Source organism: Hyperolius riggenbachi, chromosome 3 (assembly GCF_040937935.1).
Source record: "Hyperolius riggenbachi isolate aHypRig1 chromosome 3, aHypRig1.pri, whole genome shotgun sequence".
NCBI classification, from domain to species: domain Eukaryota; kingdom Metazoa; phylum Chordata; class Amphibia; order Anura; family Hyperoliidae; genus Hyperolius; species Hyperolius riggenbachi.
The window spans coordinates 376,164,577-376,188,143 of NC_090648.1; the positions used below are offsets into that span (position 1 = coordinate 376,164,577).

Here is a 23,567-nt window from a genome sequence, read left to right on the forward strand (position 1 = left end):
GACGTAATTTTATGACGTCAACTTCCGGCTTAGCGTTCCACAACCAGGAAACTACACTTTGATGTGGCGTTTTTTGCCGGCGTGCGTGCCATACACTGAGGGCGTACCCAAAGCTGAACGATGGCGGCTGCTCGTATGGGGTGAGTGTTACACTTATTTAAGGGGTGATTTCACAAGGGGCGGGTTGTCCTGATGATGCGCCACTGTATCTAACCGGCGCGAAACAGCTGTCGACTATCCCTACTGCCTGTACCTCTCTTTCCACCTCAAAGGAGATGTAATGTATGCTTTTTATTGGCTCCATTAAAAGTGAAGTTTTAAGTGATGTGCAAGGCCCTTTTTCTCCTTTTTGATATGACCCATCAGGCAGGAGCGATCAGACCCCCCCAGCACATCATCCCCCTAGTGGGGAAAAAAGGGGGGCGATCTGGTCGCTCTGCCTGCACCCTGATCTGTGCTGGGGGCTGTAGAGCCCACCCAGCACAGATCAGCTGAAACAGTGCTGGTCCTTAAGGGGGGGGTAAAGGGTGGGTCCTCAAGAGGTTAATTCCCTTAGGACCCGAGGATGCATGCCATCTGGGCCAGGTGCCTTGTCTATTTTTAATTTATTTAGTCTTGCCTTCACTTCTTCCTGTGTTAAGTATTTAACATTACAGTTGGAAGATTGAGACTCTTCTGCCTCTGTAATTTGCAACAGTGATGTTTCCCATTTGAAGACAGAAGCAAAGAAAGCATTTAATAACTCTGCCTTACCTTGGTCATCCACCATTGAGTCCCCCCCCCCCCTCATCCTTTAGGAGTCCAATACAGTCGACCTTTCTTTTTTTTTAGAGTTGATGTACTTGTAAAACTTTTTTGGGTTAGATTCGATATCCCTAGCGATTTGATGTTCAGCTTCAATCTTTGCCAGCCTCATTTCTTTTTACAATTTTTATTGCACTCCTTATAATTGTTTAATGCAGCCTTGTTCCCCTCCTGTTTTAGGACCTTATAGGCATTCTTTTTCCTCTTCATTTTATCTGTAACCTTTCTATTCATCCATAGAGGCCTTTTTTTATTCCTAGATATTTTGTTTCCATATGGGATATACATACTACAATATTGATTGAGAGTAAGTTTAAAAGCTTGCCATTTCCCTTCAGTGTCCTCCCCTTGTAGTACATTATCCCAGTTCACCAAACTTAATGCCTGCCTGAGTTGATTGAAGTTTGCTTTTCTAAAATTCATAGTTTTAGTGGTCCCGCTGCCCCGTGGCCTATCAGTCACCAGATCAAACGTATCATGTTGTGATCACTATTTCCCAAATGTTCTTGAACCTGCACATTTGATACATTATCTGGTCTATTTGAAATGATCAAATCCAGTAACTCAAATCCAGTCTGCTGTAGTAATCGCAGTTCTGCAGCTTCATTAATAAGAGGTGGTCTGTAGCATACCCCAATAAGCAATTGGCAACCTTTATTTCCACCATGAATATTGACCCAAATGGACTCTACATCTTCACAATCTTCCTCCATCTCATCGTTCAGGACAGCTGTAAAAGAATTCTTAACAAAGAGACAAACCCCTCCACCTTTTTTCCCTGTTCTATCCTTCCTAAACACATTGTATCCCTCTAAATGTGCTATCCAGTCATGGCTTTCATCCATGTCTCGGTTATTCCCACAATGCCATAGCCTTTGTCAATCAGAATGAACTCTAGTTCGTCTATTTTATTTGCAAGGCTCCTAGCATTGGTTACCATGCACTTTATATTTTTACCACCACATTTACCAATTCTGTTTACATGAAATGGGCTACTTGAAGTTTTACCAACCTCCTTACTCGTTACACTGTCCCCACCTCCCATAATGTTAGGCTTCCACTGTCTTTTTACCTTATCTTGTCTACAAATTGAGACTTTATCCTCCCGCCTCCCCCCAGATCCTAGTTATAAATCTCCTCCAACCGTTTAGCCATCTTCTCCCCCAATGCAGCTGCACCCTTCCCATTAAGGTGCAGCCCATCCCTGCTGTAGAACCTGTAGCCGACTGCAAAGTCTGCCCAGTTCTCCAGGAACCCAAACCCCTCCTTCCTACACCAATTTCTCAGCCACTTATTTAACTCCCTAAGCTCCCTCTGTCTCTCAGATGTAGCACTTGGCACTGGCAGTATTTCAGAAAACACCACCTTGGAGGTCCTTGCTTTAAGTTTATCTCCAAGTACCTGAAAATCATTTTTGAGGACCTTCCATCTCCCACTAACTTTGTCATTAGTGGCAATGTGTACCATGACAGGTCTTCCCCAGCCCCACCCAATAATCTGTCAATTTTTTCCACTACATGCCGAACCTGAGCACCCAGGAGACAACAGACTGTACGGCATTCACGGTTTCTTCGACAGATTACCCTATCTGTGTGCCTAATAATTGAATCCCCTACCACCAGTACCTGTCTAGCCTTAGCTGCACTCCTATTCCCTTTCTCGTTGCAGCAGTCTGCCCCTTGGTTGCTAAGGGACACATCCTGCTGTAGCATTGCTACTCCAGAATCATCCTCCCCAATATTACGCAAACAAGCATACTTATTAGGGAGGGACAACTCGGGACTAGCCTCCCTGCCCCTTTTTCCCCTACCCCTTCTAACTGTGACCCAACTAGCGGCTACCTCTGCTTCTTCCACCGACTGTAGTTCACCCACCTCATCTTCACCGGTTCCATCCAGTGTCTGGATTGTGAGATCCAAGCTCTTCTCCATGTTGTGTATGCGTCTCAGTGTTGCGAGATGCTTATTTAGCTCTGCGACTTCTGCCTCTAACTGAGCAACACGCACACGCCCAGGGCAACAGTAAACACCCTCAATCTGCTGATCAAGGCATGCATACATGTTGCAGGATATACACTGTACTGCATTGTCCAACATGATGACTATTGTGTGGAGAAAAATTACTTGAAGCGGACCCAAACCAAACATTTTTTTTATTCAAAATATTTAGTTGCACCCCTCTGACACATACGAAGATCAAAAAACACCCCTTTAATCCTATGAGCATTTCAGTGTATGCTTTTCACCCTTTTCTTTTCATAACTAGGGTTATACAGGTGGCAGCCATTACTTCTGAGCTTAGTAGGAGGTTTTAGATCATGGGTGTGTTTGTCTTCAGCTACCCTCCCTCACAGGGGCATCGTCTATGTGAAATCTCACACCAGCTGAGATCACCTCCCCTGTGACATCATCAGTAGCAGCCTGTGTTTTTGTTTTTTATCTCCTCCACCAGTTTGCCGGAAAAATATGAAAGAAAGGGAGGAGAAATAAATAAATGTAAAATATTTTATATTTGTCATCATGCAGCTGAAAAAAGGCTGCTATTTATCATTATAATTTAGAAAATAGATTTTATTTCTGAAATCTTGTATTTTTAATTTGGGTCCACTTTAAAGTAAACTGTGGGGGTAAAGGATGAAACGGGAGAGTGAGTGAAGCTGGGGAGGAGGAGAAGGAGAGTGGATTTGGCGGGAGCACGGAGCCACAACTTCTTTCAGTGGACACAGTTTTCCTTGATCTCCAGTGTGCAATAAGGCTTTATGGTGCTGTGAGTCTGGGCTGCTATTCTGTAGGTGAGACATCTCCCACCTCTCAAGCAGTAATGGGGATCTGCTAGAGCTGACAGGCACAGTTTGTGGTGGATTTAGTGGAGGTGATAATAAAAGTGTAATTGGAATATTTCTGTTTAGCTGGATTGCCATTTGTATTGATCTGGGTAGGACAGGGCCCAATACTTCACTGCTGCAGATTGCAGTGAGGACACACATTTTGAAATTCTATTAAAGGTTTCCCAGGCTGTGGTTTTGTGAGTCACAATGGCCGGCTTCACAATTCCAGATGGGTTGATTTCCATACCAAGATGGGTAGATTTTTCAGTTCTGCGGGCTCTCTCACTGATGTTCTATGTTGCTTTTGCTGTACTTCTCTTATTATCTGAGTATTTTATCTTCGCTGCTTGCTTTATCTCTGTGTTTGTCATTGCCTCTATTGTTTGCTAGTGTCTGTTGGATATTATAACCTTCGTACTGTCACCCCCCTCTGTAATTACCATCTTCCACTCTAACTCCCCATCTGTGCGCACAATGGCATCCCCCACACCCACCGCCTGCATCCATCGCACAACCAGAAAACAGCTAACCATCCAACAGCCAGCGCGGCTGCAAATAACTCTGAAAAAGGACAATGCTGCTGCTAACCGTTTAATAATAACTCTCTGCCACTTCTCTTTACACTAAAAAAGCTTTGCTTAAAGCCCAAGTAAACCCAAAGCTGAAAAAGCTAATTCACTAAATAATATTGATTATTGTAAAATGTTAATTTTGGAGCTGAAACTTTTATATTCAAATCCCTTTGTGTAGTAGGAGGGCTGTGGAGTTGAGTTTGGAGTCGAGTCGAGGAGTCGGAGCAATTTCGGGTACCTGGAGTTGGAGTCAGAGGTTTCATAAACTGAGGAGTCGGAGTCAGATGATTTTTGTACCGACTCCACAGCCCTGTGTAGTAGGGTTTGCCTGCAGCTGTGCATCTATCCTTACGGATTTATTACCTTTATTGATTTTCTAGTTTCTTGTTACGTTTGAAGTTAAGTTGTTGTTGTTGTTGTTAAAGGGACACTTAAGTCAAACAAAAAAACTGAGTTTTACTCACCTAGGGCTTCCAATAGCCCCCTGCAGCTGTCCGGTGCCCTCGCCGTCTCCCTCCGATCCTCCTGACCCCGCCGGCAGCCACTTCCTGTTTCGGTGACAGGAGCTGACAGGCTGGGGACACGAGTGATTATTCGCGTTCCCAGACACATTAGCACCCTCTATGCTGCTATATGATATATGATATATGCTATAGCAGCATAGATGGCGCTATTGTGTCCAGGAACGCGAAGAATCACTCGCATCCCCAGCCTGTCAGCGCCTGTCACCGAAACAGGAAGTGGCTGCCGGCGGGGCCAGGAGGATCGGAGGGAGACGGCGAGGGCACCGGACAGCTGCAGGGGGCTATTGGAAGCCCCAGGTGAGTAAAACTCTTTTTTTTTTTTACTTAAGTGTCCCTTTAAGTTATTTTGTTGTCCCCACCTGCTTCTTCATGGTTTCAATGGTAATGCAAGGATGCTGGGGATTGTAATCTGAAATCTAATGTTCTTTCCACTCTGGGTGTCGCATAGCTGCACCTGACCAGCCAAAAGCTGGATCCAGAAAGGAGAGAAAACAATCTGTGCATTAGTGGTAAGCACATTTGGTACATGAAACAGGTATTCTACCATTTGCCTCCCTACACTCCATACACTGTTCATATTCATCTTGATTGCTATCAGGATTTGCCTTGTTCACTTTTTTTAGGTTTTGGTGGGTTTTTTGGAGTAATTCTGTCTGCATGTAGGATTAACCAGTTAGCCATGCACTCCGTGAAGGAGAGATGACATTTCTCATTATATCAGGAAGTGCATTCAGTTTGCCTCAACTTGAGCGTTATATAATCTCATACTGCAACATTCACAGAACTTGTCTGGTTTATGTAGTATTCCTGTCTGAGAACAGGTCTGGGCATTAAATCTGAACCGCCTTGTGTGCCTACTGCTGTCCAATTCACCCCACCTTCCTCCTCGTGTGCCTACTGCTGTCCAATTCACCCCACCCTCCTCCTCAAGTGCCTTTTGCTGTCCAATTCACCACATGCTCCTCCTTGCGTGCCTTCTACTGTCCAATTCACTCACCCTCCTCCTCTTGGGCCTCCTACTGTCCAAATCAATTGCCCCTTGTGTGCCTTCTGCTGTCCAATTTACCTCACCTTCCTCCTCTTGTGCCTCCTCCACACCAAATGTTTGGCACCAAAGAGGTGCCCACTTCTGTCCAGTTTGTCCAACTCAACCAGTTCTTGTCCTCTTGTGCCCCCCTGCTGTCCTGTTCACCCCATTTTCATCTTCCTGCGCCTTCCCATCCTGCTATTTTACTCATGCTGAAACCCCATACTGCTCTTTTTTCAGTTCTCTTTGTCCTGTGCCTCTTGCTGTCACACTTACCCAGTTATTTTCTACCTGTGCCCTTTGCCATCTCATCTACCTCATTTTCCTTTTCTTGTTTTCCCCTCTTTTCCACTTACTTTTTGCTCCTCCTCTTTTCCCTATTTTTCCAATTCTGTACCCTCTACTGTTCTACCCACCCCATGGTATTCAACTCAACCCATATTTCTCCCACTGTGCCCTCTATTCTCCTCAGTCTGAGCCCTCTGCTGTCCCACTCACCCCATTCTTGTCTACCTGAGCCCTCTGCTGCCCCACTCACCCCATTCCCCTTTATCTGATCCCTCTGCTGCCCCACTCACCCCATTCTCCTCTACCTGAGCCCTCTGCTGTCCCACTCACCCCATTCCCCTTTACCTGAGCCCTCTGCTGCCCCACTCACCCCATTCTCCTCTACCTGAGCTCTCTGCTGTCCCACTCACCCCATTCTCCTCTACCTGAGCTCTCTGCTGCCCGACTCACCCCATTCTCCTCTACCTGAGCCCTGTGCTGCCGCACTCACCCCATTCTCCTCTACCTGAGCTCTCTGCTGTCCCACTCACCCCTTTCTCCTCTGCCTGAGCCCTCTGCTGCCCCACTCACTCCATTTTCCTCTACGTGAGCCCTCTGCTGCCGCACTCACCCCATTCTCCTCTACCTGAGCCCTCTGCTGCCCCACTCATGCCATTCACCATTATCTGAGCCCTTTGCTGTCCCACTCAAGCCAATCTACTTTATCTGAGCCCTTTGCTGTCCCACTTACGGAATTCCCCTCTACCTGAGCCCTCTGCTGCCCAACTTATGCCATTCCACTTTAACTGAGCCCTCTGCTGTCCTGCTCACCCAATTCTCCTTTAGCTGAGGCCTTTGCTGTCCCTCTCACCCCATTTCCTCTACTTGATCCCTATGCTGTCCCTCTCACCCCATTTCCTCTACTTGATCCCTCTGCTGTCCCTCTCACCCCATGTCCTCTACTTGATCCCTTTGCTGTCCCTCTCACCCCATTTCCTCTACTTGATCCCTCTGCTGTCCCTCTCACCCCATGTCCTCTACTTGATCCCTCTGCTGTCCCTCTCACCCCATGTCCTCTACTTGATCCCTCTGCTGTCCCTCTCACCCCATGTCCTCTACTTGATCCCTTTGCTGTCCCTCTCACCCCATGTCCTCTACTTGATCCCTTTGCTGTCCTTCTCACCCAATTTCCTCTACTTGATCCCTCTGCTGTCCCTCTCACCCCATGTCCTCTACTTGATCCCTCTGCTGTCCCAGTCATGCCTTTCTCCTTTGTTTGAACCCTCTGCTATCCCTCCTATTCAGTACTTTACTTGAGCCCTTCCATTTTCCCGTTTATTCAACCAAAATGATCAAATTGAATGAAAGACAAAATTAATATTTTTTCCGATCAAGAAAAACAAGTGATTATCCCATATTTTTGATAAAAATCCAATCGGACATGTTGGAAAAGTCTTTATATTTGATCAAACTGAATAATCGAACGAAATTATCTAATTGAAAAACATTCACCATGTATAGGCACCATAAGTCTGCTGCTTCCTCTTTTTATCCCCAATCCTCCAATCCTTCTTTGCCCCTGCTGTCCCACTTTTTTCATCCTGAGGCTCCCTGCTGTCCCCTTCACTCCATTATCCTTCTCTTTTGCCTCTCCTGTGCTTCACTGCTGTCCACAACAACTTGTTTACCTCCTCCTGTACCATTCTGCTGCCCATTTTCCAATCTCCTTCTGTGCCTCTATGCTGCCTATTTTCATACCATTCCTCTTCTCCTGTGCCACTTTTTCTTGCATTCTCCTTATCTCAATCCTCCATGCTGCACATCTCTCATTTTCTCCTTCCTGTGCCCATGTGTATTCCCCACTCCTCTTTTATTGTCCCTCTTTCTGCGATTCTCTTCATCTCCTCCTATCCCTCTCCTCCCAGTTTATCAACCATCTGTATTGAAAATATAATAATGCGAATATTTTTTTTCCTGTCGGACTCAAAACGCTCAAGAACTGAAGCCACTGGGACGTGCTCAAGAGGCCACCTTGCAGTGTTAGGGAAACGTGCCATGAACCTCTTACTGAATAGGTAGATTTGTACCCTGGTCTCCCGTGTCAAAGGTGGTGCCCTTAACCAGTGCAATATGATGTCCATTGGGGAGAAATAACACTGTGCTGGGTCCCTTAAGGTGTCTCTCAAGAGTACCAATTTTACAGAACAATTGTATTTTCGATCAGATTATTCAGCTGGTATTTTATAAAAACACTGAAGCTGATGGACCCTGTTGATCCTACCTTCACATTATTGATAGTGTTCTTAAAGAACTGGTCAACTAGCACAATGGATTTTTTTTATACGTGATATCGTTTACATCTGGTTTTAATATCAGGAGTAGTTTGGATCTTTTAAAGTATGTAGGTAGAAAGAAACAACGTCTTGTAAAAGTAATGCCTTTTAATAGCTAACTGATAAAGCATGGAGGATCTTTCTTTTAAAGTACAATTGAACTGAAGACTATGGAGGCTGCCATGTTAATTTCCTTTCAGACCGTGCACATTGCCTGGTTGGCATGCTGATCCTCTGTCTATAATACTCTTGGCCACAGATCAACAACAAGCATGTAGAACAAATGTTTCTGACAGAAGTCTGAGTGGATTAGCTGTATGCTTGGTTTCAGGTGAGCGATTGAGACACTACTGCAGCCAATTGGATCAGCAGGACAGCTAGAGAACTGGTATTTTGTAAGGAAATAAATATTGTGGCCACCATATAACTCTCATTTCAGGTGTACTTTATTGCCATGGATCAGTTAAATAACATATTTTCTTTGTATCTGAATGATCTAATCAAAAATGTTGATTTGCTACAAATTGTGCTGCTAATGGGCACCTTAAAATGTAGGATTTCTGGCATACAGTACTCACCTGCAGATTATCTCAGAACCTGTGCAGCACACCTCAGCCTCAGAGGGCTGGTGCACACCAAGACCGTTTTTTAAAACACTTGCAGGGGGAAAACCGCTTGGCTAATGAATGTGAATGGGATGGTGCACACCAGAGCGGTTCCTTTTTTCCCCCAAATGCAAGCTCGGGTCCCCCAGCATTTTTGCAGTTTTCTGAGGTGTTTCTGCCTAAATGTAAAGTATAGGAAAGTGGAAAATCGCTCTGAAAAATGCTAGATCAGAGCGATTTCCCAAGCGTTTTTGTTACAGAAGCTGTTCAGTTACAGCTGTACTGGAACAAAATATAAAATCTGCTACATAAAAAGGCTCAAAGAAACGCTAGGCATGTTTAGAAAATCTCTCTAAACATTCCTAGAATCGCTCTGAAAAACTTCTTCAAAAACCGTTAGCATTTGCGGATCCGCTGGTGGTTTTTGGTGTGCACTGGCCCTTAGAGCCTGTTTCCACTACGCGCAGAAAAACTGACTCCAATTAATGCCTATGGGCCTGTTTCCACTGAACACAATTTACAGATTTCTGCATCATCCAGTTTCCCATACCATAAAAAAGTTAGTGGAAACAGGCCCATAGGCATTCATTGGAGTCAGTTTTTCTGCATCCAGAATCCGCATGTAGTGGAAATAAGCCCTTAGTACTCCATTGTCTTCAGGAAGTTTCAGCTTTTACTGTGTGGTACTATGCTTACCATGGATAGAGATGATTGAGAAAATCTCTGAACATGATGCTTAACTCTACCCAGGATGGTAATAGGTTAGTTAAGAAATAGCATTGCCTCTAAGATCTATTCTTGTTCACTTTTCCCAAGAAGTTTGTAAGCATAATTGGCTTTCATGGCAGTGCTATAGTTTTGTTATACGCATTTATGCAACACACATACAACACAGCAGTGCTTGAGGGGGACATGCAAGTAACACAAATAGAGCATTAAGGGAAATAAGCAGTGTGCACAGCATGGAAAACTAGGAGTTTTATTCTATTAGTGGTCATCAGTATAACCACAGCTGAAATTTTGCCTAAAGCCAGTGTGAGTGCATGAGGAGCTGTTGGAGGTGCTGAACACAGAGCTGTCTCTGGTGCTGAATTCATCCACCTGTTTCATCCACCTGACTGAATTTAGCTGTGAAACCACCACAACAGCCTCATCTGGTCTGCTGTGCTCAGGGCAATGAGAGGACTGGCATAATCTGACTCTTCTCCAAGAACTACACAACCGTGATGTCATGCTGCATGGCCAGAAGGCTTTCTGGGACTGGTAGTCCAGTAGCTAGCTCAGTCCTGCACCAGCTATGCATCTCGGTTTTAATAAAATCCTGTCACCCTAAAAGCTATCATGACTGCAGTTTGTCAGATTTTTTCCTGCAGAAGACCAGTGCAGTGTGTAGGTTTATTTATAGGAGGAGGTTTATTCAGTATTTACTGTTCATGTGCATATCTGTACATCCACAGAATATGTGTGTGTTTTATGGTAATAGTGTGTGTAGAGACTGATGGGAATGGATTAGTGATCTCTGTACAGCACTATGGAATATACAGAGCTACAGTGTATGAAATGATAATAATGATGATGGTGGAGATGATGATAATGATGATGTATAACTGTGGTGAGTGTAAGTCCCTGTGATGTGGTGGTCTTTGTCTCTGATTTCCTAAAGAAGAAGTGATGTGAGATGAGCTAATGTTGTTTACAGATCTCCACTTGCTGCTGTTTTAAGATCTTATATGCTATAAAACAAGGCAAAGTTATGTCCCTTTGAATTTTCCTGCAGTAAAACATTATCTCAAGCTGTCTCTCTGTTTCTTGGCTGTTTAAGTGCTTTAGAAAACAGGACTGGATTAGTTTAGAGAACCTCTTTTGCATAGATAACTAAAGTTTTTTTTTAACTCTTCCTGTACTGGAAAACAATATGAAACACTTTTCTTTGCTACTAATGTTCTATTTCATAGCTGTACAGTTCATTATCTCATTTTATTTTTCCTTTAGGTTTGCTTTATGCAGGTCCTGTTTCATTAAATGAAAATTCCTTTCTGAGGAATATGTGCTTGTCTTTAACACTGAGGCCAAGTTCACAGTTGACGTGACTCAATGCAAAAGCATAATGTGTTAGTACACGTTGTGCTATATTGCGTTGCGTTTAGCTGTCATTTCAATGCGATCTTAACGTCTCATCAAATGCGCTGTTATCGTGGCATCCTGATGCGCCCATAACGGCGCATGCGTTAGGTTTTTTTTATTAAAAACTAAATCCACTGAGCATGTGCAAACACAGTAACGCAGCCCATAACGTGCCAAACGCACTGCAAGCACTACTTTCACAGAACGTGCTGCGTTACACTATAACACAACGCATGCACTGTGAATGTAGCATTGACTTTGCATTGCAGTGCGTTTGTACACGTTAGATTTGTACACGTTAGAAAGGGCTATAACGCGCGAATTTAACGTCGCACTGTGAACCTACCCTCAGACACAAAAAAAACATTTTTCTTTAAAAAAAAATAAATAAATAAATTCACTTATCTGAAGCCACATTTGCCTTCCAGTTAGGCATGCTTACAATTGCTAGAAATCGAGACTCTCTTCCCAAGGTACCTGTCCTGGAGGAGCACTCATTCCCGGAACCCCCCACCGCCCCTTCATTGTTGTTTAGTTATAAATCCCAACACTGTAAGCATGAATTCCCCTTCACTACAGCTGACACCTTCTATCTATCCCACCCATCCCCCTTTTAGTCAATGTGCCACTTAACTTTTCTCCTCTTTGTCAGCCTTTCACTGGGATGGTGGTTGTGGTGGTGCGTGTGAGTGTGTTTATGGTGATGGGGAGTTCTTATAAAATTATAAACGCAACTAGATGGACATAGGCCAACTCCTAAGGAGTAATCTGTGTCTTGAAAAGGGTAATTAATTTGCTTCCTGGTGGAATGATATAGATATCACACTGAGTGAGCCTGACCTTAGAATTAATTCTTGTATGTGTAGAAACAAAACATGCCTAGGGATGAGCGCGCTAGATACGTAAGTTCGATCTCACAGTGAATCTGACTTAAGGCTCTCATACACTGGTCGATTGCCACCAGATCAACCAGCAGATAGATCCCTCTGTCCCTCTGTGATCGAATCTGATCAAAGAGGGATCTATTGGCTGCCTACACTGCAAACAGATTTTGAACCAATTTCACTATGAAACCGATTCACAATCTGTGGAGCTGCCGGTGCCACCACCCCCCTGCATACATTACCTGATCCGGCCGGCGTGAGTCCCCCGGTCTCCGCTCTGGGCTCCAGCTTCACTTTACTTCCTGTCGGGGGGAGTTTAAACAGTAGAGGGTGCTTTACTGTTTGAACTTCCTGTCGGGACAGGAAGAAGTGAAGAAAGCCGGAGTCCAGTGGGGAGAGACACGCGTCGGCGGAACAGGTAATGTATTGCCGCTAGCGTCGGTCGTCGGGCATTCGAACGCCGCTATCGACGCACTTCTGACCCGCCGGCGATCGAGCAAAATCTTCCGCGCGGACAGATCGATGGGAACTATCGATTTCAGACCGAAATCGGTCGGTCAGCGTTTGCGCATCAATTTCACAGTGATCGAATCTGCTGTCTATCGGTGGGAAAACGTTTAAGTGTAAGGGCACTTTTACCGAATGCTTACCAACGTTTCCCCTGAGAAAAACCCAGTGATTTGTTATGTGGTTGCGGTATGGCGCCAAAATTTTGTCGGGAAGAAGGAAAGTGCATCTGCTGAATGAATCATTTTCAAGGCCCAGCAGCCAATGAGAAGAGATCCCTCCAAAGACAGATATAAAGGGGAGAGGGTGAAGGGAGGGTTTTTTCCACTCCATCTTGTGTTGTCTGTGTGATAACAGCTAGAGAGACAGTCAGGGAGAGAAGTGTATGCTTCAGGGAGGGATAGCTTGTAGTTAGGTCTTTATTTACCAACTTAGCTGTGATTTATGGGGTCTTTTGTGTGCAGAACTGTTATTTGTAGGATTTATTGTGTCCTGAAGTGGTTAGGTAGAAGTGTGTGTAGTTACACTACTAACACAAGCTTGTCAGTATTCTCAATAGCTGGCAATATAATTTAGATTGCTGTCAGCTGTGGGGGTGTATTCAGTGAAGATTAGTTAGAACTGTGTGGACAGCAAGGTACTTATAGTCCTCCAGAGTCAAGCTTGTTTGTTGCTATGGGTGACCCAAAATATTCCTCTCCACCGGGACACCCATGCTGCTGGCCACGGCTGGGATGCAGGTTTCAGGCATTGACGGTTCCAGCAGACTCCTGGCAACTCATCGTTGGGTGACACGCTTGTATTGCTACATCATCTTGTAAGTGAGATTCATTTTTTAACAATGTTTATTAAAGTTTTAATCACTATGGAAGCACTCCTTGTCAGGGATAGAAAACCCAGACGTGCCCTTTAAATAGCTTTAAATTTGTTTTTAGGGTAAATGATGCATGTAGCATCATGTTTTTTTTAAAGGGAAATACTAATTAATTATGAAAAAAAAAAAAAAAAAAAGCTGTCAATTAACATCAGGACTGTGGCACCGTGGCGGCCAGATTGGAGAGGTGAAGATTCTCCTGCGGCCTAAATGGGATGCTGCGGCTTTTCTCCCTGTGGCGGTTGGGGGTTGAGTGGTGCGGCTGGTGGTAGTGGCAGAAGGATGTGGTGGGTCCCGCATTCCACGGCCACGGTCTGCAATGCTCATCCTCCGTGCCAAACCCACCGACGCATCCTCCTCCTCAGAGTCAGAGCTGACATCTCCATCCTGTGGATGGTAGTCACGGTCCTTCATCCCATCATCAACATCATACCCCCCCTCCTCAAAACCCAGAACATCCTCTTCAAACTCCATGCGGCTAACAGCCCTGAGTTCAATCGCGGCGCCTGGAGCGAAAACCTCGCTGAATGAGGGTAGGCTGCCCGCTGGGGTCGACACTGACACGGCAGACCTTCTGAGGGTGGCTGTAATGTTGCTCCCTGTCCTCTTGCCCTTGCTGCCCCTCCCCCAGCTGCCGGTGCCAGCAGACATAGTACAACTTATACGTGATGATGTCACCAGATGATGTGGGGTACTCTTACTTTAATAAAATCGGGGATGGACTTTACATCAAATCAGCACGGAATGACAGACCGCAGAGTAGAGGACAGACAGTGCACACTGTGTTATGGTGGCGGCCTGGCGAGTACACACGGTGCGTTCCTGCACTCAATTTCCTGCTCGATTCCCGTCGATTATTTCCGACATGTCCGATTTGCGTTTCGATGGATTGTTAGGTTGATTTTGCATACTTTACATGCGAATCGACCTAACGATCTATCGAAACCCAAATCGGACATGTCGGAAATAATAGTCGACGGGAATCAAGCAGGAAATCGAGTGCGGGAATGCACCGTGTGTACCCGCCAGGCCGCCGCCATAACAACTAACTGCAGTACTAACTACAATACAATAACACAATAATCCTCCTATTCCCTATACTGTCCTGCTGGCCTACACAGACACAGACAGGACCTAACTGAGTGAATTAAAGCAAACAATTACAAGCTAGCTAGCTAAAAAACACAATAGAACAATAGCGTAGTGAAGATGTTTAGCATTTAAAGCTTTAGGTTTATCACTGTATACAGCACTTGCTAAGCCAGCACTGGAGCAAGTCTGTCAGTGAGCAGCCAGCCAGCCACACAAGCAAGGACGATCATCATGCCAGCCCTCCTTGCTATACAGGGGGCTGGCCAGGGTTCCCTTTTGTGATTGGGTGCCAGGACTTAGGCTGGGAGGCCTCTGATTAGCTCAATGAGGTCAGGTGGGGCTGGCCAGGGTTCCCCTCTGTGATTGGTTGCTAGGGCTTCTGCTGGGAGCCCTCTGATTGGCTGAATGACATCATCTCCTTACTAGTTACACTATCCGGATATCTGGACGGATACCCGCGGGTATCCGGATTATGTAGCTAGCTATCCGGATAAAATCCGGATAATGCTATCTGGATAGTGGCCCAGGTACCCGGATCCGACCCAGATAGCGGAAAAATGGTCGGATACTCGGCTTTACCCGGGTACCCGGAACCGGATGAGCATCCCTGCTCCATGTTTTATCTATAGAATCTGCACTTTTTCCTGGAGCCTGCAGCATTGTTGCTTGGACAGGATCATCTTCCAGGATTGATCAAACTAGATTGAAAGCAATTTTTACAATACTTTGTTGCTAGCTGTACTCACCTAGCACTAGGAAGAAAACTGTCAGCTATAGTATTCCTTCAGTGCTGACTGTCACTGTCACTTAGGTAGAATTGTGTGTACTACTAGGTAGGTAACGTACTATTCTTGCAGGGTCAAATTTTCCCTTAACTAGCTGTGTTATACTACCAATGTAGAGAACTTCTCGGGAGTGAATGTATGCTACTTCGGTACTTATTTACTTACTGTACAAGTCCAACCAAACAGTGGTGTTATACAGTGTCCATTGCCCACCCCTTTCCATTTTGACATTTTCACTCAGGGTGAATGACATTACATACATACAAGCAAGGAGTTTTGAACATACCTACATACATACCTACATACATATATACAGCTTTTAGCATTCCACAGAGTTGCACCCCATTACATTTTACCTCTGACAGGGGATATAAGAATTGTACGCTCATTTATTTAATTCTGACTCTTGCCTACAAATCTCTTTCCAACCTATTTAAATAACCTTATTTTCAGATGCCATCCTACATGGAATCTCCTTTCTGCTCACAATATTCTCCCGTCTTCTTCTCTGGTCACCTCTTCTCACTCCCGCTTACAAGACTTCTCTCGATCCTCTCCCCTCCTCTTGAACTTCCTCCACCAACACATCCACCACTCACCCACACTTACCCCCTTTAGTCTCAACCTGAAAACTCACCTCTTCAAGCAATCATAATCTCCCACCTAGGACACTTTGGCCACTGACCACCATTTTTTACCATCTCATACACAGCTTCCCTTCACTTACTGTCCTATCCCTAACCTGTAGACTGTAAGGCCTTTTGGCCAGGGTTCTCTTCTGTATTCTGTTTTACAGTGCCAAGGAATATGTTGGTACTATATAAATCAATAATAATAAAAAGTATAATTAAGGTGGAGCTTAGTCTGACTTAACCACACTTTGGTGGACGCTTGGATCGGTTTAGCCAATTCCAGGCAAATTTTGTAGGTGGGGATCAGGTGGATGACGAAATGGTTGGAGGAACCCAGGGCAGCCCAAGGGGACGACCTTATCTGCGTCCTTCAGGACCGTATAGCAATAGTCCAGTGTGTTCAGGTTCCTAGTGGGACAGGTGACGTGCTGATGGAAACGTGGCAGCTACTGGTGGAGTTTCACCCATAATGATGAACAGGGAGTCTGAGAGGGAAGACTCCCTTTGCGTGATGGAATCACTAAGGTCATGTATGGAAGGTTTGACATCGGCATCAGGAGGGATGTATACTCCTGCGAGGACATAGAAGTAAAACTCGCTGGGCGAGTATTTTGGCCTACAGTTGATTAGTAGTTCAATTTTAGGGGAACACCTCTTTGCAAGAACTGTCCCGTCAGGGCACCTTGAGGAGCGGATGTAAAAGCAGATGCCTCCACCTTTCCTTTTCCCAGAGAGGGCAGTGTCACATTCTGCACAGATGATGGTCTAGCCTGGGAGAAGAAAGGCATTATCTGGGATATCCTCATGTAGCCACATTTTGATGAAGCATAGGGCTGAGGTATTGCTACCAATCTTCTTTTTTTTGCTGAGGAGGAGTCTATCTAGCTTGTTGGGGAGGGAGTGGACATTTGCAAGGAGGACCAAGGGGATGGCTGACCTTAAGGCCCTTCCTCCTTTATCTCATAAAGGCACCTGCTCGTCTTTTCCTCCGCAGAGGAGCAGGGCTGCTGATCTGTTGGACATGGTTCCACACAAGGTTGTATAAGGCCCTTCTCTCGAGGTAAGGAGCACCACATACCAGGGATTCCCACTAGATGAGTTCCGACCTGGTATAGGTAATTCATGGAGTAGCATGGGGGGATGGGCATGAGGAGATAGATTGATCCAAAAGTTATTTTTGTCCCTTTTCAAAAACCCTAGTCCTTGTTCTCCATAACTCAACTGGGAATTCTGCAACCTCTTCATCCCACTAGTCCTACCAGCCCATATATCAGCCCATCTCTAGCACTGATGGGGGCCAGAATAGCTGAAACTACAGTCTGCCAGTTCTAGTTGTGCTATAATTCAGCAGCACTGGATGCATGTTTGGCTTTTCAGAAATATTAAGGTATTATGTGCATATTGTAATCTTTTAGATTGTAAGCTCGCAAGGACAGGGCTCTCTCCCCCTTTTGTGTCTTGGGAAGTGTTATTGATTTCATAGCTTGCACTCTGTTATCATGGGCGTCCGCAGAAAATTTTTCAGGGGGGGGGGCAAAAAGGGGTGGAGGTAAAAGAGGGGCGGCGCGCGCAGCGTGCCGTGTCGAAAAAATTGTGTGGTGTTGTGTGGTGCGTGTAGCGCGGCAAAAAATAGAGCTACGTCATGCCGGAAAATGGGTGTGGTCATGAACCAGAATGTGGGTGTGGTCGTGGGTGGAGACAAGTTTACATGAACTAAGCAATGGTGGGACATTAGATTAGGACAGTGGTGGCGAACCTTTTGGAGGTTGAGTGTCCAAACTGCAAAGTCACTTTACTATCACAAAGTGCCAACAGCAATTTAAACTAAATACAAACGTTTTAACTCATACATGAACATTATGGAAAATCCAAGTTGAAAATAAACTGTGAAGATAAACAATTTCATCCATCGTACTCCTGAAAAATGTATTCATTTTTTTAGAACCTCCCAGTTTCATTTTCTGTTTTAAAAAGCGGAAAAAGTAGGTTTAATGCTATTGTCTCATATGATGATGATTCAGCTTTTTCCATAGTCTCGCAGTTAGCAATCATGTGACCCCCAACAAGACAAATTCAGCAATCATGAGGCCCCCCCATCAAGACAAATTCAGCAATCATGAGGCCCCCAACATGACCAACTCAGCAATCATGAGGCCCCCAACAAGACAAATTCAGCAATCATGAGGCCCCCAACAAGACAAATTCAGCAATCATGAGGCCCCCAACAAGACAAATTCAGCAATCATAATGCCCCCAACAAGACAAAGTCAGTAACCATGAGGCCCCCAACAAGACAAATTCAGCAATCATAAGGCCCCCAACAAGACAAATTCAGTAACCATGAGGCCCCCAACAAGACAAATTCAGCAGTCATGAGGCACATAAATAGACAGCATTTCACATAAATAGGCAGAATGCCCCCTTAATAACACCTCTTATCTGGCAACAGTTCCCCAAAATACACTCAATCTGACAGCAGTGGTTCCCCAAAAATAGGTAGATCTATAGGTGTCCCCAGAATAGGTGGCCAGCGGTATAGATGTCCCAAGAACTGGTAGCCAGGGGTAGAGATGTCCCCAGAACAGGTAGCCAGGGGTATATGTGCCCAGTATATGTAGGCAGGGGTACATGTGCCCAGTATATGTAGCCAGAGGTATATGTGCCCACTATATGTAGGCAGGGGTATATGTGCCCAGTATATGTAGTCAGGGGTATATGTGCCCAGTATATGTAGGCAGGGGTATATGTGCCCAGTATATGTATTCAGGGGTATATGTCTCCAGTATATGTAGTCAGGGGTATATGTCCCCAGTATATGTAGCCAGGGATATATGTCCCCAGTATATGTAGCCAGAGGTATAGATGACCCCAGTATATGTAGTCAGGGGTATATGTGCCCAATATATGTAGCCAGGGGTATATGTAGTCAAGGGTATATGTGCCCAGTATATGTAGTCAAGGGTATATGTAGCCAGGGGTATATGTGCCCAGTATATGTAGGCAGGGGTATATGTGCCCAGTATATGTAGCCAGAGGTATATGTCCCCAGTATATGTAGGCAGGAGTATATGTCCCCAGTATATGTTGCCAGAGGTATATGTGCCCAGTATATGTAGTCAGGGGTATATGTGCCCAGTATATGTAGTCAGGGGTATATGTGCCCAGTATATGTAGGCAGGGGTATATGTCCCAGTATATGTAGGCAGGGGTATAGGTGCCCAGTATATATAGCCAGGGGTATATGTGCCCAGTATATGTAGTCGGGTATATGTGCCCAGTATATGTAGGCAGGGGTATATATGCCCAGTAAATGTAGGCAGGGGTATATGTGCCCAGTATATGTAGGCAGGGGTATAGGTGCCCAGTATATATAGCCAGGGGTATATGTGCCCAGTATATGTAGGCAGGGGTATATGTCCCCAGAATAAGTAGCCAGGTGTGCCCCAGCAGGAGGGGAGCAGCGCAGAGAAGAGAGAGAGCTATGTGTGGACAGTGGGGAAGGGCGGACGTTTCCCTCCCCTTCCCTCACCTTAGGGGGCTCTCCCTCCCTCGCTCTCCCCTCCGGAGTCCGGAACGAAGTGTGCAGCGGCTGGGCAGTGGGCGGAACTTACTTCGTCTCGTCGCAAGCGCTGGATGGATTAGCCGCTACTCTGGTCTGGTCCAGACCAGAGTGCGGCACCAGAACTTCCGGCGCAGGAGCGCGACGAGGTAAGTTCCGCCCGCTGCCCAACTGCTGCACACTTCGTTCCGGACTCCGGAGGGAAGAGCGAGGGAGGGAGAGCCGGAGCCCCCTAAGGTGAGGGAAGGGGGGGAGACGTCCACCCTTCCCCACTATCCGCACATAGCTCTCCCTCTTCTCTGCGCTGCTGGCTGCACGGGCACGTGACCGGGGGGGGGGGGACAGCAGGCGGCCAGGGTCGGGCAGATGCCCGATTTTGCCATATGTGCGGATGCCCATGTCTGTTATACATTTTATTAATCATATTGCATCTGCCATTGTAGCCACCAGTTCTGTATTCTGTACCAGTGTCCATATTTGATGTATATCATTATCTGTATCATTATGTACTCCTTGTTTGTTTTCCTACTTTGTACAGTGCCACGGACTATGTTGGCGCTTTATAAATCAATAATAATAATATTCACTCACTGTGCTTAATATCGGAGTATCTTTAAAGCTGAATATTTGCACATACCTTCTGTTTCGGAAAGGTTGTGTTATTGGAGAGATGAAAGATGAGTGTCTGTGTCTGCCTCATCCTTTCATGTTGTCATCAGTCTCCCTGCCTGTCATCTGTGTAATTAACGCATCAGATAATCATCCCATGTAAGCACCCTTATTAAATTACGGCAGACGTGTTTATTGTGATGGAGCTTCACTGAGAAGGTCCTTCGTGAGGTAAAGATCTCTGATTATGTTAGAAGAGAAAGAAGCCTATTTTTGTTTCCTCCATCTTTGTAGTACTGAAGATATTTTTTTGGCTTGGCTTTCAGCTTGTCACTGAAATCTTCTATTTGAAGGAGTATCTCAGAAGGATTACGGGGTCCTTGGGCTAGATACATTTAATGAACTGTAACATAGTTTTGAGTTTCAAATTGATATAAAAGAAACCAATGCAGTCAATTAAAAGCAATATGATATTGATTGTGTATCATTTGTACACATTTAGAGTGTAAATGAATATATTTGATGGGATACAAGAGTGACTGTGAGATAATAATTCCAACATTGAGGCATGTTTGGGGAGAGGTTTCAGGCTTTGGGTGCTCAGGTACTACTCATTTTTATTTTTATTATAAGTGCCCCTTTTAGCTGTGCAAAGGAAGCTCCGCCCCCAGCTATGAAAAGCTCCGCCACATGCCTGAAGGAGGTGTACAGAGCCAGACTAAAGGAAAGTTGGATACCACTTGCCTGTGGCCCGGGCTACTGGCTGCTGAGATGGGGACTGGCTGTCACTTCCTCTTCTCTCACTAGTTGCTCGGAGCTCTTGTGGCGGAATGTGTTCTGTGCATGCACAGTTACAGGTTTTTATGAACTCGCAGAATGCGATTGAGGAGATAGAAGTGCATGCACAGTAGCCCCAGGCCAAGCCAAGTCATGATAGGTGAGTAGGTGAGTCTGTGCCTAGATCAGGCTGTGTCCACTCTAAAAAGGGGCACCTATCACTGCTGATTTGAAGATGGTGGCACAAAAATCCTGCCTAATACTGCTAGAGGTTTCGCAAGGAACACAGTGGGCTTGATTCACAAAGCGGTGCTAACTGTTAGCACGCCTGTGAAAACCCCCTTAGCACGTCTAAACAAGCTTTTCGCGCATAAAACTTTATGCGCGCAAAACTTTATGCACGTAAAACTTTACGCGCGTACTGCACAGAGCGCAGGGCGCTCCACGCGAAGTGCCCATTAAAGCCTATGGGACTTAGCGCGCTGCTGTGATACACTTACGGTATACTCATGATGAAGAGGGGAACCCGGATTATGAAGCGGCCGCTGCCTAAAGCAGGTAATAGCAGCAGCGGGCGGAGGGAGCGGGCGGAGGGGGCGCGGACCACGGACCACCACCCACGGCTCGCATACAAGCCGACCCCCAACTTTTGGCCCCCTTTTTGGGGGTCAAAAATTCGGCTTGTATGCGAGTATATACGGTAATCATGCAGTCAGGCGCTGTGTTTGGATCTGTGCATAGACAAGGGCTGTAAATGACCTCCTTTTTTTGCTGTCCTTCCAGCTGTTGGAGTTCAGATGAAGCTGGCCATGCTGCGGGAGGTTTTCTGGAGAGTGACACAGCAGGTAGGTGGATGACCGGTAGTGTGTGTCTCTTGTGTTGAGGTATTGTTGCTGCTAGTTGTGTCTGGTGTGGTATATAGTATGCAAGGTAAATCAGAGGTCACAGACTTCATAGTTCAGCAGCTTATCCTCCTGAAGGTTAGTAATCAGTCCACTGGTTCCTGGTTGATCTGGCTTCTTACAGGATAGTGCTATGATACTACTTTAAGATCACTATGATTATTAATTATAATTATGGGAGTGAGTTCTAAGGTGGCAGTCATGATGTTTCATCAGCTTTGCCTTAAAGATGCCTTAAAGATAGTCATGTGACTAAACAATTTCTGCGATGGGAATTATGGGAAATATATCAGAGGTAGTAATAATAATAATAATAATAATATTTCATTATTTGTATAGCACGTTTCTCCTGTTAGACTCAAAATACTTGAGCTGCAGCCACTAGAGCGCACTCGGTAGACAATAGCAGTGTTAGTAAGTCTCCTTACTGAATAGGTGCTGGCTTACTGAAATAGAAAAAGGTCTCCTATGTCAGAGGCAGAGCCCTTAACCATTACACTATCCAGCCACAAGTAGCAGTCATAATGAGTGCATCTCCCTTTAGAATATTCAAATGACTTCTTCTGTAGTTCCAAGTTTCCAACAACAAGGCATTATTGGAGAAAATATTATGATGGGAGCAATGATGGTTCAGTAAATGTATCCTCCAGCAGGATAGTCACAACACTACACAAGGGACCTGATGAAATCAACTGGAGTAAAGTTGCTGTTCCCGGGGAGCGCATAGCAATTTTACCATTACTAGCCCCAGGCTGTGCATTTCTGTACCAATAATGGGGTATCAAGTAAAATTGCTGTGCGCTGCTTGCGCATGGAAACTTTACCACAGTTTACTGCATCAGGCCCATCATGACTTAAAGTTACTTATGGAAAGGAATAAAGAATCCAGAAGTTATGTCCTCTTGCAGGACGGACTCATGACTATCCTCCTGATGGACACATGACTATCCTCCGGCAGGAGGGACATGTGACTATCCTCCTGCTAGATGGACTCATGACTATCCTCCTGCAGGATGGACTCATGACTATCCTCCTGCAGGATGAACTCATGACTATCCTCCTGCAGGATGGACTCATGACTATCCTCCTGCAGGACGGACACATGACTATCCTGCTGCAGGACGGACTCATGACTATCCTCCTGCAAGAAGGACACATGACTATCCTCCTGCAGAATGGACTTAAGACTATTCTCCTGCAGGATGGACTTAAGACTATCCTCCTGCAGGACAGACATAAGACTATCCTCCTGCAGGACAGACATATGACTATCCTCCTGCAGGACAGACACATGACTATCCCTCTGCAGGACAGACACATGACTATCCCTCTGCAGGACAGACACATGACTATCCTCCTGCAGGACAGACACATGACTATCCTCCTGCAGGACAGACACATGACTATCCTCCTGCAGGACAGACACATGACTATCCTCCTGCAGGACAGACACATGACTATCCTCCTGCAGGACAGACACATGACTATCCTCCTGCAGGACAGACACATGATTATCCTCCTGCAGGACAAACACATGATTATCCTCCTGCAGGACAGACACATGATTATCCTCCTGCAGGACAGACACATGATTATCCTCCTGCAGGACGGATGCATGACTATCCTCCTGCAGGACAGACTAATAACTATCCTCCTGCGGGACAGACTCTTGACTATCCTCTTTCAGGACGGATACATGACTATCCTCCTGCAGGACGGACTTATGACTTTTCTCCTGCAGGAAGGACTTATGACTATCCTCCTGCAGGGACAGCCTTATGACTATCCTCCTGCAGGACAGACACATGACTATGCTCCTGCAGGACAGACACATGACTATGCTCCTGCAGGACAGACACACGA

At 45.6% G+C, this 23,567-nt stretch overlaps 1 protein-coding gene across 10 annotated transcripts in view; it reads left to right on the plus strand.

Annotated features, from left to right (window-relative positions):
• CACNA2D4 (calcium voltage-gated channel auxiliary subunit alpha2delta 4) overlaps positions 1-23,567 on the plus strand; it is a 394,977-nt gene that overhangs the window by 331,740 nt on the left and 39,670 nt on the right. For all 10 annotated transcript variants that reach the window (XM_068277214.1, XM_068277216.1, XM_068277215.1 and 7 more), the window contains one exon: positions 21,586-21,647. In XM_068277214.1, coding sequence (XP_068133315.1) covers positions 21,586-21,647 — 62 coding nt within the window. The remainder of the gene's footprint in view (positions 1-21,585; positions 21,648-23,567) is intronic.